The sequence below is a fragment of the Mus caroli genome, unplaced genomic scaffold (genome assembly GCF_978045245.1).
Source record: "Mus caroli unplaced genomic scaffold, Mus_caroli_1 scaffold_17, whole genome shotgun sequence".
Classification (NCBI taxonomy): Eukaryota; Metazoa; Chordata; class Mammalia; order Rodentia; family Muridae; genus Mus; species Mus caroli.
Window position 1 is genome coordinate 10,399,610 of NW_028227272.1, and position 18,878 is coordinate 10,418,487.

At 42.4% G+C, this 18,878-nt stretch overlaps 2 protein-coding genes across 3 annotated transcripts in view; one reads left to right on the forward strand and one right to left on the reverse strand.

The window, feature by feature from the left end:
- Nucleotides 1-18,878, reverse strand: part of Parn (poly(A)-specific ribonuclease) — a 141,083-nt gene that overhangs the window by 119,055 nt on the left and 3,150 nt on the right. For both annotated transcript variants that reach the window (XM_021185317.2, XM_085832499.1), the window contains exons 4-11: nt 18,780-18,847; nt 18,615-18,696; nt 11,363-11,423; nt 8,674-8,818; nt 5,500-5,565; nt 4,697-4,735; nt 3,180-3,222; nt 976-1,056 (exon numbers count right to left, since the gene is read on the reverse strand). In XM_021185317.2, the coding sequence (XP_021040976.1) occupies nt 976-1,056; nt 3,180-3,222; nt 4,697-4,735; nt 5,500-5,565; nt 8,674-8,818; nt 11,363-11,423; nt 18,615-18,696; nt 18,780-18,847 (585 nt within the window). The remainder of the gene's footprint in view (nt 1-975; nt 1,057-3,179; nt 3,223-4,696; nt 4,736-5,499; nt 5,566-8,673; nt 8,819-11,362; nt 11,424-18,614; nt 18,697-18,779; nt 18,848-18,878) is intronic.
- Nucleotides 5,605-6,863, forward strand: LOC110311968 (protein VCF1-like). Its single transcript, XM_021185552.1, has 2 exons — nt 5,605-5,625; nt 6,417-6,863. The coding sequence occupies exons 1-2, from the start codon at nt 5,605-5,607 to the stop codon at nt 6,807-6,809; spliced, it is 414 nt and encodes a 137-aa protein (XP_021041211.1). The 3' UTR covers nt 6,810-6,863.

Consider the following 18,878-nt stretch of genomic DNA (forward strand, 5'->3'; position numbering starts at 1 on the left):
TGGGTTCCATTCCAGCACCTACACCACCTGTATCTCCAGTTCTAGAGGAAATCACAGCCTCTTCTGATTTCCACGGGTATATAAACTCATGTGTACAGACACACATGAATGAATGAATGAATGAATGAATGAATGAAACAATTTTGACCTGGAGCAATAGCTCATAGGTTAAGAGCACTTGCTACTCTTACAGAGGACCTGCGTTCAGTACCCAGCAACCACACTGTGCAGCTCACAAACCGCCTTTCAACTTCAAGGGCTCCAAGCCTTCCTCTAGTTCTGAGGATACCTGTGCAGATGTGGCATTCACTCTAGAGACATACACAAGGCGCACACACACACACACACACACATGCACGCATGCATAAATAAAAATAAAAGTAAATCTTTAAAAATAATATAAATCTTTAAAATAATAAAGATAAAATAATCTACACACAGAAGTTTTAGATGGCAGAATAAGCAATTGTTAAGCTACTCATTAATTACTTCCTTAACAGCTTCCACGGTTTACCCATCACTTCATATTTTGGGGTGGGGGTTATTTATTTGTGTTTAGAATCAGGATCTTATATAGCTCATGCTGGCCTTGAACTCCTGTTCATCCCACCTCCATCTTCCAAGTCCAAATGCTGGGATTAGACCACGCAGCACCACACCTACTTCCAGGATGTGTTATAATTTCCAAGTCAATCGAGTTGATTTACAGACATAATAGTAATAATAACTTCAGGTAGACAAAACAATGCATTGCTGTAATCCCAGCAATTAAGAGACTGAGGCGAGAGAATCAGGAAATGCTGTCTAACACCCAACTGGTCTTTAAGAAACAAACCAAAACAAAACTAACTTTGACTCGTGGCCATCTGCTGGCTAAATGAATCCAACAACAGTGATCCAGAAATATACAGAAAGAAGTTAGTTCTGTCTATATTATCATTCCTTATGCAAAAGAATAAAGCTGTAGGCACTTACCTGCTCCTTTGTGTACTTCTCCTGCTCTCTCCTTTTGCGTTCTTCTTCATCCACTTTGCTGATAACTATGTGTCTTTCCTTCTAAAAGACAAATGATGCCCAGTGTTCTGGAAACCGTCAACCCCTGAGCCCGCAGACTGCGGTGATTACTCTGCATGGCGATTCTGACACACTGGGCTACTCAGGGGGTTAAAGGACAGCCTCAGTGACACAATGACACCATCTCAATGAACCAAAAAAGGTATCAGCCAAAGAATAAGCAAGCACAACCAAAACCACTTAAGATGCTGCCAAAGCTGAGAGGGCACACAACCCCGATATATCTGCATGTCCACAACACTTCCAGCATTTAACATTTCAAACCAACAAACATCAGTTGAAATCAGCTACAAACCATCCAAATTAGACTTCATATAATGAGCATTGAGGTCACGCAGCTTTTAAAATGCTAAATAATTACTTTTAAATAAATAAAGCACCTGCTTCATATTTTATGTACACAGAAAAACCTTGAATAATTATAGTCTTCTTTCACATTAATTATAGTTTATATTTATTAAGCACACTTCAAGGGCCAGAGAGATGGCTCATTAGATAAAGACACCTAATGACAAACCTGACAACCTGAGTTGTATCCCTGGGAAGAGAGAACCGACTCTCACGAGTTATTCTCTGATCTCCCCATGGCCCTACTGCTAACACACACACACAAACACACAAATAAACATTTATATGTGTGTATAAATATATAAATATGTATACAAATACATACATTTTATATATTTATGTACTTATGTATATATTAACATATATACAGAAATATATAATCATATATTTATATGATAAAATATATATTCATATATAAAATATATGTTTATATATGTATTGGTTTAATAAAGATGCCAACAACCTATAGCTGAGCAGAGAAAGGTAGGTGGGGGTTCGGTTCCCAGGCTTGGGGTCTGGGAGAGAGGAGGAGGAAAGAGGAAAAGACACCATGAGATAGCAAAGTCATGGAGACAGGGCCATGAGGGCTGCTCAGATGGAACAAGGCAAGTTAAAAGTCAGGGTTAGCCAGGCGTGATGGTGCACGCCTGTAGTCCCAGCTCTCAGGAGGCAGAGGCAGGCGGATTTCTGAGTTCGAGGCCAGCCTGGTCTACAAAGTGAGTTCCAGGTCAGCCAGGGCTACACAGAGGAAACACTGTCTCGAAAAACAAAACAAAAAACAAAATCAAAAACAGAAAGTCAGGGCTATTTGATAGGGAAGTAGAAACTAATAGTTTAGATGATTGATATCTGCCCAGCTCTAGTGTTCTTAAAGGCCTATTATAAATATAAAAGGCTTGTATCTTTTATCTGGGAACAGAATGATCAAAGTGAGGCAGAAACCCCCAACTGAGATTAAATATTTACTATAACAGTTAAGGCTGCTCTTCCAGTGGACCCGTTTGATTCCCAGCACCACATGGTAGCTAACAACTGTCTGTAACTCTAGTTCCAGGAAACACAATGCCCTTTTCTGGCTTCTGTGGGCACTGTACACACATGGCACATAGACATATGTGCTGGCAAAACACTCATGCACATAAAATAAAAATAAATCTTTAATTAAAGAAAGATTACAATAAATGTATATATTACAAATGGAAAAAAGTTCACTTCCACTTATCCACTAAATAATCATATTTGGCTGGCATTTGTTTGTTTTGTTTGAAACATAGTATCTCTACATAACTGTCCTGGAACTCACTATCTAGACCAGGCTGGCCTGGAACTCACAGAGATCTAGCTGCTTCTGAATGCTGGGATTAAAGGCAAGACCACTACTAGCCTGAATCATCATAGAGTTGGGGAGGTGCGTTAAGGGCTCTGACTGCTCTTGCAGAAGCCCTGAGTTCACGTAGGCTACACCTACATGGTAGCCTACAAACACATATATCTCCAATTCTTTTCTGACCTCCATGGGCACATGGTACACATACTACACACAGGCAAACCACTTATGCAAATAAAATTAAAAGCTATAAGCTACATTAGCATACAATATCATGCTTAGCCACACCATACAAGTGAGAAAATCAGGCTCAGAGAGGATAGGTGGCTGGCCAGTCACAGCTCATGGAAGGCAGCACAAAGGCAGAAACCATCACCACCTCAGTGAGTCACTGTTAGCTGAGTGTGGGCACTGAATAACCCGTAGTTACCTTGTCAGTCTCTAATGTCTCGACATGAATGCCTTTAGGATACCTAAATGAAAAGAGGAAAAACTCACATCAGCGCACGATTCAGTGACTGCTAAAACCCCCAAAGAATTCAACAAGCTGCCATGTGGCTGTAAACTAAAGTTTTACTAAAATGGGACAATCACCACTAAAGACTTTAAAATAAGCCTACTTACAACACCTCAGTTGCTATTTCCCTGCCTCTTCTCTCAAATGCAGAGGAACGTTACCAGTTTTGTGTGAACTTTTTAGGGTTTTAGCACTTTCTAAAATGCTTGGTATTTTTTTTTTTTTGGTTTTTCGAGACAGGGTTTCTCTGTGTAGCCTTGGCTGTCCTGGCACTCACTTTGTAGACCAGGCTGGCCTCGAACTCAGAAATCCGCCTGCCTCTGCCTCCCAAGTGCTGGGATTAAAGGCGTGCGCCACCACGCCCGGCCAAATGCTTGGTATTTTATAATGCAGTCAACCCATTGCCACGGAGGTCATCTTACTTCTAAATGCCTGCTTTGTAACTGAAGTGGTAACAGTCTCTGTAGACTTAAGAGAAGGGTTGGGGGGATGCTGGGCTTCAGTTTGCCTTAGTGTTTGCACACAGCCAAAGAGGAGAGAGACATAGAAAGCACAGAGACAGATCTAAGGATAAGACAAGAGAGGAGGTTGGAAAAGACAGCCCAGAGCCCTCCCCTGTCCGGTTTAAAAGTTATTCCCTTCAGGAAATTGGGAGGCAGAGGCAGGCCGCTCTCTGTGAGTTCGAGGCCAGCCTGGTCTATGAAGCAGCTTCCAGGACAGCCAGGACTACACAAAGAAACCCTGTCTCAAAAGAAAACAAAAAAATAGAATGAAAATTATTCACGTACACATCACTTGTCAGATTTTTTTTTTTAAGTTTTTGTTTTGTTTTGTTTTTAGTGTGAAAGAGTGAGAGAGGAAGACATAGAGAACAGAGGAAGTTACATGTTTTAAGACATCTACCAAATGGTAACGGAAAATTAATTAAATGAGTACTCAATTTAAGAACTGCCTGGGGACATGATAGAGTCACATGACCCATAACTGAAAAATTCTAAAGAGCAATGGGACCAAAGATTATACTTAATTTATTAAGTTCTATCCTAGAGAGCACTTTTTTAAAAAATGGTTTTAGAGGCCGGGCGTGGTGGCGCACGCCTTTAATCCCAGCACTCGGGAGGCAGAGGCAGGCGGATTTCTGAGTTCGAGGCCAGCCTGGTCTACAAAGTGAGTGCCAGGACAGCCAGGGCTACACAGAGAAACCCTGTCTCGAAAAAACCAAAAAAAAAAAAAAAAAAAAAAAATGGTTTTAGAGTTTTATTGTAGAAAGACAGAAAGAAATAGAGAAGGTAAAAAGAAAGAGAGAGGCTGGCCATGGCCACATGGAGGGGAGGGGGAAGGGAGAGAGAGAAGGAGGGCTAGAGATGAGAGTAAGAAAGGTGAGAGCTTAAAGAGTAGAGAGCACTCTTATAGCTAATTCAAATACTTACTTCCAACTCAAAGTCTGATAAATAAGTTTTCTTTGGAACCTATAAAACAAAAGAAAAGGAATGAGCTTAGACTATTAGGGGTGAACCCTAACTGATCAATCAGTGGGTGGGAAAGATTTAATTTAGAGCCCTCACTAGAACAGACAGGTATGGACAACCATCACAGGCATTTCTGAGGTAGAAGGACTCAGCAGCCTTATGGAGAGTGCAGAACAGAGGCTTGCACTCTGACACCTCTGTGAAGCCCGCCAGAGGGAGGCAGGGAAGAGGCTCAGCTGCTCTCTCAGATGATGACTTGTATTTTTCTCTGCAGAGAAAGAACAGAGGTGGCCTGACAGTGAGCCCTCTGCTGAAGCCTGTGTCTGTTTAGTTATCCTCCAGGCCAACAATGCTGCTCCTGGGCGTAGCCTAAAGTCTAAGTTGCAGACAAAGTATTCATTCTGAGCCTCAGCAGACAAGCATCCCTGCTGTGGCAGTACTACAGTTAGCAATCAAGGCTAGGAACACACCTGTGACAGAAAGACTATAAGGATGTTGTAAAAAGACCACATCCAAGCCAGGTGTGATGAAATAAGCCTTTAATCCCAGCACTCAGGAGACAGAGGCAGGTGCATCTGTGTGAGTTTCAGGCCAACTTGGTCTACAAAGAGAGTCCAGGATAGCCAAGGCTTGTTACACAGAGAAACCCTGTCTCAAACAAACAAACAAACAAACAAACAAAGGAAACAAACACCCATATGCGTCCAAATGCAGAAATCCTCCTCTGCAAAAAAGGAAAGCTTGCAACAAACAGGCCAACTGACCCAGTGCATGGGTCAAGTTCCAGGCTCCTCTTCTCTTCACTCTGTAGGAAATCCTCTATCTTCTCTCTGATGATAAGATTCAGACAATGACCATCAGTGCCTTGAATGGATGAAGTGATCAGAACAGTGATTGTCCTCAAAACCTATACTCAAAATAATCAGCAACAGATCCACTCAAAAGCAATGTAAATACTGTCAGGGGGCGAAGCCAGGGGCAGAGCAACTTGTCAAATATGAGCAGAGGCAGGACTTCCATTCTAACACACACACACACACACACACACACACACACAGAGAAGCAGTCTATTTTTTTTTCCTTTTTTTTTTTTCCTTTGAGACAAGTGTCACATATCCCAAGATGATATCAAACTTGCTATGTAATGAGGATGGTTTCAACTTTTGATCCTCCTGCCTCTACCTCCCAACTGCTAAGTGCCACGAGTATAGCTATGCACCACTATACCCAAGTCATGCAGTGCTGGGGACCAAACCCTAGGCTTTGTAGATCATATGCAAGCACTCACCAAGAACATATTTCTTATGCTTACAGGTCCTCTTTCCATACATTTTGAACAAATAAAAAAGATAATCAAAGCTGGGAGTGTGGCACACGCCTTAGATCCTAGCACTTGGGAGGCAGAGGCAGGTGGATTTCTGAGTTCAAGGAAAGCCTGGTCTACAGAGTGAGTTCTAGGACAGCCAGGGCTACACAGAAAAACCCTGTCTCGAAAAACAAAAAACAACAACAAACAAACAAACAAAAAAATCAAAACCAAAGAGAACAGGTATATTTTGACATATTCTTTGGATGAAATTATTGATGACATTAGCAAAATTCTCAAACAATTTATCAATTTTAGAGCTGTAAAGGCTAGTTAAGAGTCACAACCACGGGGACTTCGGCTGATTTTCGCTAGGGCGAGGATGGGCGTTCGGGCTTTCATCTCGGATTCGGATCGCCGTGCTCTCTCAGGAAAAGAAGACCAGATGATAATGAGGATGACAACTACCGTCCCCCTCATTCAAAGAGGACTAAGAAGGACCAGGACATACAGGACCATCATGCTATAGAGTCGACAAGCAGTGATAATGAAAGGAACCAAGGCAGCATTAATAACCCCAATCGTGAGAGAGTACCAGAAAGCAGCTTAAACCCGAGTACTGCTGAACTAGACTCCAATATCCCTGGGTTCTCCCAAGAGGAGGATTATGAAGTGTGCCAAGACCAAGATCCTTACTCACATATTAACAACATCTTGAAGGAGGCTCATTTCTACAGCCTCCAGCAGAGAGGACACTCTCCGACTTGATGGCCTAGGCATCCTCCTTTTTTGTATAAAAATCAATGGCATTCACGCAAAGCAGTCTTGGCTTTTGTTTGTATTTTCAGTAAGAGGTCAATGGGCATTGTATTCTTTTGTTGTGTTGCTTTACCACTGCTATCTGAAAGGGTCATTTATGACAGTTTGATATGTTTTCTGTCACGTCTGATGTCCTATTCATGTTAAAATAGCAGCATGAGGACTTCTCCTGAAACTGAATGGATTACATGTCCAATTCACATTAGTTTCCAAGTGGCTCATTAGGTTGTACATGTTAAATGTTGTTTTAAAATGTGATTTCCTTATTTTGAAAAATTAAGTGGCCTGGTAAAGTTTGTGTGGTTTTCCTTGAAATGTAAAAGAACAAATCATAGAGAAGCTAATTCCAAACCAGTAGTAATGAGCGTTGGTGAGGAGGGGAAATGTGGGTGGAATTTTCTCATTCTGATATAAATATGGGCTGATCCTCAGAAGGGAAACGTCTACAGAAATCCTTCCCTACCTATACTGGTGCAAAAGTCAGCCCATGTAGGCTGTGAACTTGAAGCCTGTGTCTGGTAATTGCATTCTTTTCATTCCAAGGGAGAAGCCTTCTTCCTTTTATGCTCCTGTGTGTGCTCTTAAGACTTGTGTCAAACACTTATAAATCAGTAAGAGAAGTGCATAGCAATGCTGTAGCTTAAGTACAAAATTTGGATATTTACTGCTTCTGTGTTGTCTTACAGTTCCATCTATTATGTCTAATGTTGATAAAATCTAAGCTATTGCAAACAAACAAACAAAAAAAAGAGTCACAACCACAAGGGTGAGTGAAGATCCCAGCACCAACATAATCCAGGCATGGCTTAACAAAGAGCCATAACCGCAGTGCTATGGTGGGGAGCAGTGCAGAGGCAGGAGGATCATTAAGGTATGCTGACAGCCAGCCTAGCCAAAAGATTCAAACTTCAGGTTCAGGAAGAATTTTTGCCTCAAAGTAAAAAAGTAAAGAGAGATCCAGGATATCCAACCCCTCTTCTTCTCTGACCTCCTCATGTGTGTACTCCACTCATACATACACAGAATTTTTAAGTATATTAAGAATTCACCAATACTAGCAATATAATTTTGACTTTTCTAATAAAGCTATTATACTGGTAGCTACCCTCTACATGACTAGATACTCCTCCCAGAGCACATCTGTTTGTCAAAGACTTCACTGCAAGAAACAAGTATATAGGGCTGGTGAGATGGCTCAGTGGTTAAGAGCACCCGACTGCTCTTCCGAAGGTCAGGAGTTCAAATCCCAGCAACCACATGGTGGCTCACAACCATCCGTAACAAGATCTGACTCCCTCTTCTGGAGTGTCTGAAGACAGCTACAGTGTACTTACATATAATAAATAAATAAACCTTTAAAAAATAAAAAAGAAACAAGTATATACAGACATTCTAGCAAGCTTTGGTCCAGGAAGATCTACACACCTGCTGAGACCACCCCAGTAACAAGAGAGTAAGTCCAAACATCTGCACACCTGCTGAGACTCGCCCAGTAGCATGGGACAGGTCCAGATGTGATACAATGTGCAGTTCTTGTCTGGATTCAGATATGGCACAACTGAAGCCTGCAACTCACACTCACACTTGTGTGAACACCTCTGCATTTGAAGCACAGGTTGGTGTCAAAGACAGAAATCCTGCCACAATCAGACACTGCTGCTCGCATCACCTTGTGTGTACACCTGTGCATGTGAAACACAAAGCAGGTGAGAGACAGACATCCTCCAATAGGTCACAATTACAGCCTGCCTCTCACATCACACCTACCCCAGTCCACGCCTAGTGCATCTCTCATGTCAGTTAAGGAACTTACATTACTTGGTCAATAAACCTCTTCTGATCCTCAGGGATTGTCACAGGACATTTTGCCAGAGCTCCTGCCCCATTGGCTTGAGACCGTTTTTCATCGAATTGCTCTCTCAGCTGCCTTTCTTCTTCCTGATTCAGATATGGAATCCCTACACAAAATTTTTAAAAGAATAAATCAGAAGAAATAACAATTTCAAGCACAAAATTATTTAAAAATTTTTATTTTTATTTCTATGTATGTGTACATGCCCTCTGTGCAGGTGCCTGTAACCTGTATGCAGGCCCCTCCAGAGATCAGAAGAGAGCACTAGAGCCCCTGCATGTGGAGTTACGGGCATCTGTGATCTGCCAGACGGTGGGTGGTGGGAACTGAACTCCAGAACTCTAGAAGAGCAGCAACCTCTCAACATCTGAGCTGTGCGTTCAGCCCTTACACAAAACTATTAGTTTATCTTTATTCTTTTGAGTCGGGTCCTACTTTGTAGCCCTGGCTGTCCTAGAACTCACTATGTACATAAGGCTAGCCTCAAATTCACTGCCTTTCAAGTGATAGGATTAAAGATGTGCATTATTTCATCTGGTTATATACAAAACTTTTAACTAGTGAGAAATCTATCATATACAGACCATATTTTAACTATACTGCAAAAAAAAAAAAAAAAAATCAACTGAGAAGTAATTGTGAAATATGCTTGCAAGTGCATTCAGTCACCGTTAAAATAAATAAGGCACTGGTGCTGTTTTGAGCATTTATGGATGAGAGCATAAAGGAACAAGCAGAGGTAACCTGCCTCAGTAAAAGGAACTTCTGATCAGACACACAGAAAAGGCCACTGTGAAGAAAAGTCAACAGACAAGTAAGAAAGATATGCAGAGCAGGGAGGGACCTCCCTCTGAGAGGGAAAAACAGAAAAAAATACTCAGTGGATGCTAAAGTTAACTGACAAGAATATCAATCCAACATAGTATGATTTCCTCAAAAATGCACAGAAATGGGCATTTCTGATCATCCTATTGGATGCTGAAGCCACCCTGAGCAAAGAGACATACACACTAGGCATACAAACACCGCCATGCGGAGATCAAGCTCCTGGGAAATGCCTGGAAGTCATGAGCCAGTGATGCAGTCCTGCAAAGAACTCCTAGCAGAAGAGTTATTGAGGCAACACCTCTTGCCCTGTAGCCAGGGCTAGCACTGAACTTGGCAATACACCTGCCTCAGATTCCCAACAACTGGGATGCCAGGCAGCCACTACCACATCTGATTCTCAAATATTCTTTTCTTTTTTTTTCTCCCTTTTCTTTTTGCAATAGTAAGGCAGAGACCCAGTCTCACATATGATGGCAAGTACTCCTCCACTGACTTACCACTCCCTGGCACCTTCACTCTCAAAACACTTAAGGGAAAGGAAAGTCATTCCACTATGTCCTATTATCCAACATTCCAACACCACCATTCTACAAAGAGCTGATAGTCACCTCCCTGATAACGAAGCCTCATGCTCTGCAATGAGGACGGGACATGAGGAAGCCACATCTCTCCTCAACATGCTGTCCAGTCCCATATCCCAAAGGTGAGCCATTACAATCATGTCAACTACACAGACCACACCTCTCCCCATGAGGTGTCTCTTAACTGTAAGAGCTACAGTAATGGACAAGGGAGTACTGTGACCAAAGACCAGAACACTGTATATACGTTGTTAAGAATTGCACGCACCTGTCACACAGGCAGAAGCTAGAAAACATTCCCACATTTGGGCACAGAAGTGACTAAATCCTACACAGGTGGAATGAACAAGCCCAATCAAGTCACAGTTTAAGATGCCACATTATCATCCAAGGAAATGCTAGCTACTCTCCTGATCTGCTCAGAAGCTTCAAGGTTTACAAAAACAGAGTGGAGCTGAAGCAGTTATGAGCATCTGCTGTTCTTCCAGAGTGCCTGAGTGCATCCTCCTCTGAGCTCTGTGGGTGCCCACACATAAGTGGCATATGTACAGACAAAATCTAACGCAAAAAAAAAAAAAAAAAATTAATAAAAAACAAAAAGCAGAGGTTGAGGAACATAGCTCATCTGTTCAATGCCTCCTAGGAAAGCCTGAGGAGTGAAGCTCATCTGTTCGATGCCTCCTAGGAAATCCTGAGGAGTGAAGCTCATCTGTTCAATGCCTCCTAGGAAAGCCTGAGGAGTGAAGCTCATCTGTTCAATGCCTCCTAGGAAAGCCTGAGGAGTGAAGCTCATCTGTTTGATGCCTCCTAGGAAAGCCTGAGGAGTGACTGTGGAGTCCCAGGACCTCCGGAGAAGCCAGGTGGGGCAGCACATGTCGGTAACACCAGTCCTGCCCATGAAAACTGTCACTGTCTCAAAACAAAAAGAAAACTAAGGTCATCCTTGAACTACATAGCAATTGTGAGACAAGCCTGGCCTACATATTAAATTGAAAATTAATAAAATAAGAAGGCTTTTTCCAGAGGTCCTGAGTTCAATTCCCAACAACCACATGGTGGCTCACAACCATCTGTAACGGGATCTGATGCACTCTTCTGGTGTGTCTGAAGACAGCTGCAGTGTACTCACATAAATAAAAATAAATAAATCTTAAAAACTGGTAATTCTCAAGCAAAATGAGATTTCTGAAAGATTTTGAAGGTTTATCAACTACAAAGCTAAGTCACATAGACAGTCTTACCACTGCAAAACACTTTATTAAAGTCAAATCCTTGGCTCGCCAGGAAGTCAATGCTGGAGCTCTGAAACAGATAACACACACATCAGTGAGACTTGAAGCAATCCTTAGGCCAGCAGAGACATAATGCAGACACGTAACCATGACAACCCAACAAGAAAGCAGGCCAAAAGTCAGAAGACACTCTTTAGCCATAGCTTCTGGGACTGTTTGTTTACTTAAAACACCACTTAAGTTCTCCCCCTTAGTAGCTTTATAAAACATTCTTTGTGTTATAAAATTTGTTAAGCTGGGCGGTGGTGGCACATGCCTTTAATCCCAGCACTTGGAAGGCATAGGCAGGCAGATTTCTGGGTTCGAGGCCAGCCTGGTCTACAGAGTGAGTTCCAGAACAGCCAGGGCTATACAGAGAAACCCTGTCTCGGAAAAAACAAAAACAAAAACAAATAAAATTTGTTAAACATTCGCTGAGTAGGGGCTGGAAAGATGGCTCAGCGGTTAAGAGCACTGACTGCTCTTCCAGAGATCCTGAGTTCAATTCCCAGCAACCACATGGTGGCTCACAACCATCTGTACACTGTACTCATATATGAAAAATAAAAAATAATTCCTTTAAAAAAAATTCACTGAGTAGACAGCTAATTCCCCAATAGCAGGAGGCCCCTGCCATCTTGCTGCTACACTGACTGTGAGGCTGTAAACAGAAACAGTGTATATTCATAAACCTCTACACTGACTTGGATACAAAAGGCCCGTATCTTATTAGTAGTAGTACATGGGCACTAGTGTATGTCTGTGTGTGTGTGTCTGTGTGTGTGTCTGTGTGCACCTGTAGAGCTGGTTCTCTTTCACCTCGCATTCTAACCCACTCAGAAGTGTTACCAGCCCTGAAGGCCTAAAATCATAATTGGATATTGTTTTCTTTTGTCTCATCCTGGTTTATGTGGGTTTTTTAGACGTGGCCTCATGAAGCCTTGAACTTCCTCATCCTCCTGCTTCCACTGAGTACTGAAATTGCAGCTGTGCACAACCACACCCCGTCTCTGGGTACTGGGGATGGACTCCAAAGCTTCATTCATTCTACCAAATGAATCCCAACGCCAACCCTCTCAATGTTCTCTCAGGGTCCCGTTTCTGAGAGGTGGGGTTAAGCCTGCACACACACTATGCAAGTGCTCTACCACAGAGCTGTACCCTCCGCATTCTGCTTCTGGTTTCTGCATTCTGCTTTTGAGTTGTTTTGTTTTCAGACAAGGTCTCACTGAGTTGTCAAAGACAGCTTTGAACTCACTCTGTACCCAGTGATAGACTGAGCTCTTGTTCCTCCCTGCCTTGGCTTCCTGAGTAGCTGGGATGAGAGGCCTGTGCCACCAGACATGGCCAGTTGGATAGTCTTAATCTTCAAGATCCAGAAACAAAATCCCTAACTAAGCAAGCCTGAAGAAGCAAATACATACTGTGCCTAGAAGAAGCTGAAAGATGCAAGTAGATGTATTAAAACTGAGTAAGTAATTTTGAGGACTATACCAGTTTAGCCAAATTCTGAAGCCCTTCCTCAAAGCAAGGAAAGAGAACACTATTATTGCAGCTGCTGTGGTTCCCTAAAGTCTTGTACATTCATGTAAACACTCCTCTGTAGGCAAATGAGAGGGACCTAGATTCACGGTTTGTCTACCAAGGGCCAAACCGAAGCTGCTTGAACTTTTCCACTAGAAACCCCCTCTCATCCAAGGAGTTTCACATGACCTCATGTACAGTCATGTAAAGTAGGTAGACAAATCAACCATTTACTAGGAAATAAATCACAATGACATTTATTCCAAGAAATTCTTTTATATACACATAATTATTTTACCATTATTAAAGACAAAAGCAGATTTGTGATACACATCTAACAAAAGGAGCAAAGAGTTCAAGGGCATCCTGGCTACTTGGTAATTCTGAAATCAGCCTGGACTATATGGGACCATGTCTCAGAAAACACAGAGAGAAAGAGAAGGTGGAGGAAATGAAAAGAACTCAGAAAGCATGTAAATACTGTTGTGTCTCTCTACCTCACAAATATAGCATTCGGCAGCTCACTCCTCCACACCTTACCTAGCAGCTCAGTATTAAGCATTTAATTTTCAAGGAAACAATACCTTGTTTTGCCTTCAGGTCACATATAATTTGAGGGTGAGAACGCTTCGAGAGTGATTGGGGCATAGCTTTGATCTACTCACACTCTAGCACCTGACTCCTTTGTACAACACAGCTCTATAGATGTGTGGGTGGGTGAGGGGGTAGGTGTGCGCGTGCACCCGTGCATGCGTGTGCATAGGATGTGGAAAAGGGCACACACGCCTATACGTAGTTGTATTTTCATACCATTCTCTACGTGGCTGTGTGTATGTATGCACTTGACTGTATGTGGTGCATACACGTGTGCACAGGGGCACTCAATTCACCCATGCAACCATGTGGAGGCTTGAGGTCAACACTGAGTATTTTCCTCAATTACTGTCAACCTTAATTTTTGAGATATGGTCTCTCATTGAATCCTTGTCTTTTCAGCCAGACTGACTAGCCAGCAAACACCTAGCCCCACAACTCACCTGTCTCAATGAGTCATCATGGAATTACACATTGTGGGTGGCATTTCCTAATTTTCCAATGGTTCTAGGGGAATTGATATCCCCCCTCAGCTATCTCCCCAGAGTCTGTATTTGTAGACTTTTAAATAAAACAAGCAAACAACAACGTTAGGGTCAAGGGGATAGTTCGGTTTATAACGTGTTTACTTATCATGTATGAGACCCTAGTATGTCTCATTATGCATGACAATCTAAATCTTGAGGGGTCAGGGAGAGATTGGTTGGTTGTTTTGTTTTGTTTTTGGACACAGGGCCTCAACATGTAGCTCTGGCTGGCTACTTATTTTATACTCCTTATTTTGACAGGCTATCCTCAAACTACAAGATTTACCTGCCTTTTTTTTTTTTAAATAAAGATTTATTTATTAATATACATAAGTACACTGTAGCTGACTTCAGACACACCAGAAGAGGGCGTTAGATCTCATTATGGGTGGTTGTGAGCCACCATGTATGTGGTTTCTGGGATTTGAACTCAGGACCTTTGGAAGAGCAGTCAGTGCTCTTACCCGCTGAGCCATCTCACCAGCCAGATCTAGCTGTCTTTGCCTCCAAGCACTAGGACTAGATTGCAGGAATTAAAGGCTAGCATCACCACACACCCAACTAATCCTGTGATGTTAACAATCATTCAATCTTATGCATTCCTTAATAACAAGAGAAAACTGGAAAAAAGTCAGGAAACAGCCTGCTCTGTAGGGCTAAGAACACTCGGTGTGGCTGAGTCCATACTTAGCATGCAGGGCCCAGCAGTTCCATCCCTAGGACTGCAACACCAGCACCCGGGAAGCAGGCAGAGGCAGAAGAACCAAATATTCAAAGTCGTCCTTGTGTGTACAATCTTCATGAGGCCTGCCGAGGGCCAGCTGGCCTTGTCTCAACAACTGGGCAATCCACAGACACACTCATCTCATTCATATGACTTACAAGCTCACACTCCAAGGCTACACCTTTCTCTGCCTGTCCCTTTGCTCTTCCAGACCAAAGCCCAGGAACTGGGCCGGGAAGATGGCTCAGCAGGTCTTACTAACAAGTCTAATGACCTGAGTTCAATCCCTAGGAACCACATGGTAGATAAAGAGAACTCTGTCACAAGTTGTCCTCTGACCTCCTTGAGTGCACTGTGGTAAGCACAAGTACTTACGTACATACGGGTGCCCAAGTACACACCTGCACATACATGCATGTACATTCTTGAGGCAGCTCACAACTGCTGGGAATTGAATCTGAATACTCTGAGGAGCATCCAGTGCTCTTAAACACTCCTGGGCTACCTCTCCAACCCTAGTCATGGATTTACCACAGTCAAAACAAAGTAGCCAGGCAGTGGTGGCGCACACCTTTAATCCCAGCAATTGGGAGGCAGAGGTAGGCAGATTTCTGAGTTTGAGGTCAGCCTGGTCTACAGAATGAGTTCCAGGACAGCCAGGGCTATACAGAGAAACCCTGTTTCAAAAAACCAAAAAACCAAAAAAACAAAAACAAAAACAAAAAAACAAACAAAAAAAAACCCTAGTACAATAATTTAAAAAAAAATGTTTTAAAATAATTTTTTAAAAAAAACCAGCATTTTAATTCGAATTTGAGATATCTACCTCGGGAATACCTCCAAGAATATCATCTTCCTTAAAGAGCACCTGGATGAATACCCCACATGTTGCTGTGTCACAGCTCATACAATGGCTGGAGCTCTTCTGATCTGCCTCAGTATATTTCCTAAATGCCAGTTCTAAGGAGTGTGAGACTGGAGAATTACAAATTAGTGGTCAGCCTGGCTGACAGTGAGGAAGAGCAACCTGACTACACTGTGATGCTATGTCTCAAAACAAACAAAGACTAGCCAGAACACTACCTAAGGCATCTCACTGAATCCCTGTGTTTGTATAATACTAATCCTGGACCAAAATTATAGTATCCTCATTTTAAATAATTGTTCTTGTGCTGGGTATAGTGGTACATGCCTTTAATCCCAGTGCTTGGTAGACACACAGGAAAGGGGGTGGGAAATTGGGGGGGAGGGTCTCTTAAGTTCAAGGCCAGCAAGACTATACATAAACAGTTCCAGGCCATCCAGAACTACAAAGTTGATGCCTTGTCGATAGATAGATAGATAGATAGATAGATAGACAGACAGACAGACTTCTAACCCACTAACTATCGTTACTTCTTTTTTTGTTGTTGTTTTTCTGAGACAGGGTTTCTCTGTATAGCCCTGGCTGTCCTAGAACTCACTCTGTAGACCATGCTGGCCTCAAACTGAGAAATCCACCTGCCTCTGCCTTCCAAGTGCTGGGATTAAAGACGTGCGCCACCATGCCCGGCACTATTGTTACGTCTGAAAATAGCTCTATCCAAAGAAGTTTCCAAACTGAGCCAATTTCCCCCCAACTAAACAAACATTGTTTAAGTATTCTACAATAAGGTATCTTGTAAATAGCTAGTATCTGATTCCAGAAGAAAGGAAGTATCAGGTCAGAGATATGATGACCTAGTAGAGGCATCCTTGTATATGCATGTGGCCCTAGACCCCATATCCACATAGTAGGACCATTAAAATAAATAAAAAGAGCAAAGGAAATATTAACTATTGCTTATATAATAACTTAAGAAAACTATCTAAAAGACCAAAATAAACATGATCTAGATCTATAACCCTAGCTTTAGTCATGAAGTGATAATCTGTCTTTTAAAAACTAAAAAAGCAGCCAGGTGTGATGGCTGCTTTAACTCTAGGACCCAGAAAGTAGAGTCGAGAAAGGACTATGAGTTTGAGGACAGCCTATTCTACCATGTTCCAGGCCAGTCAGGGTTGAAAGAACAAAATTACCTTCATTTTTCCCTTTTGTTCCCACGTATTCAACTATCTCTCTGTATCAGGGTTTGTGTCTTTCATTATTTTAAAGTAACAGTACACACATTTTGATTACTATGTTTGCTTTTTGAGACAGAGTTTTGTATAGCTTGGCTGGCCTCAAAATTTGTTGGGTAGCTAAGGATGATCCTGACTTTCTGGTCAGCTTCCCCTAACTCCCCAGGTCTGGGATTGTGAGCATGTACCACCATGGCCAGTTTATGCAAGCACTGGTAATCCAGTTACTTCTGCCTCCTAGGCAAGCACTCTCCCTACTAAGCTACAGGCTCAGCCCTTGTCTTGTTACTTTAGGAAGAAAGTGCTCAGGACTCTGTGCTCTGGGGTCCCACAGCTACAGTACCACTTTCATGGCAAAAAGGGCGCAGACTGAGATGCACCCATGTTACTGTGCGGAGAGAAGCTAGGCTGCAGTACAGCATGGGAGAAGAGGCAATCCCTCTATCATACACCCACATGTTTACTCTCCTTATCCATGACAACAAAGAATCAAGCAGGCAGAGTGGAAACTATTTGAGCAGCGTCTGCCAAGGCAGCTACCACAAGAGTGTAAGGGAAAGCTTCCCTCACTCTCCTCAAAAGGAAAATGTGTCTTGTCCACCTTCTGTTTCCTAACTAGTGACTCGGGAGAGGACCCAGGCTTTCAAGTTTGAGACTCTTAGCCGGCCAGTGGTGCAAGCCTTTAAACCCAGCACTTTGGAGGCAAAGGCAGTAGTTTGTGAGTATGAGGCCAGCCTGGTCTACAGAATGAGTTCCAGGACAGCCAGGGCTACACAGAGAAACCCTGTCTCGAAAAACAAAAAAACCAAAACAAAACAAAAAAAATTGACTCTTTCAGAAAACAAAGCTCCGTCCTTGGGAAGGAACAAAAACAATGAAGGAAGGAGAAGTCTGTGGGGCCTGAAGTAGGGCTCCATGCAGAGGAGGGCAGTGGAAGTCCCAAACGGAGTCCCTCTGGACCATCGAGCTCCCCAGCGCAGCTTTAGTAATAAATAATTTATTAATTATTTAGTATAAGTATAATTATTTTAATATAATTATGACATAATAGTATGAGCTTGTTGATTGTAAATATATATATATTAATTATAAATATTAAGCCAGACAGTGGTGGCGCACACCTTTGATCCCAGCACTTGGGAGGCAGAGGCAGGCGGATTTCTGAGTTCGAGGCCAACCTGGTCTATAAAGTGAGTTCCAGGACAGCCAGGGATACACAGAGAAACCCTTTCTCAAAAAACCAAAACCAATAAATAAATAATATTAACTATTTATTAATAAATAATAAAGTTCATGATCTAACTTCTATCTACCTATCTATAGTCTATCTCATAACATTATGAAATAGAGATAACAATGTCATTAATTGAAAAACCTAAAAGTGAAGGTCTGATAGGTGAGATAATTTACCCAAAGCCTAAATCTTTTTGTTTGTTTGTTTTCGGGGGAGGATTTAGGGTTGTTTGTTTTTAAGAGGGGGCATCATATAGTCCAGACTGCCCTCAAACTCCCTACATTGTCAAGGATGGTTTCTAATTCAACTCTAACTCTGCCTCCTTCCCAAGGCCGAATCACAGGCACGTCCCACTGTGTGGTGCTGGGAATGGAACACAGGGATCATTCATGCTGACTCAGCACTCTGGGAACTGGCCCACAGCTCCAAGAGATGATCTAAAAACATTCTACATTTCCGCTCCATCCCAACAACAATTCACAGAAAAGGATTGGAAACGGAAAAGGATCCACCACTAACCTGGCAAACAAATTTGACATCTGGTGAGGACCTACTGAAAGGCTTGGGGAAAACATAGAAGTTAAATGACTTCGTTACATGCCTGGGAAAAGAAAAGAAAAAGACACTCAGGGATGACATCAGGAGACATCTTGGGAAGTCCCACCACCCACTAACTGAACCTACTTGGAATCTGTGTGGTCATACTTAAAAGCACAAAGGCCAAACTGAAACAGCAGAAAGTCCATGGAATGCTGGAAAAGGGAAATGAAACATCAGACACAG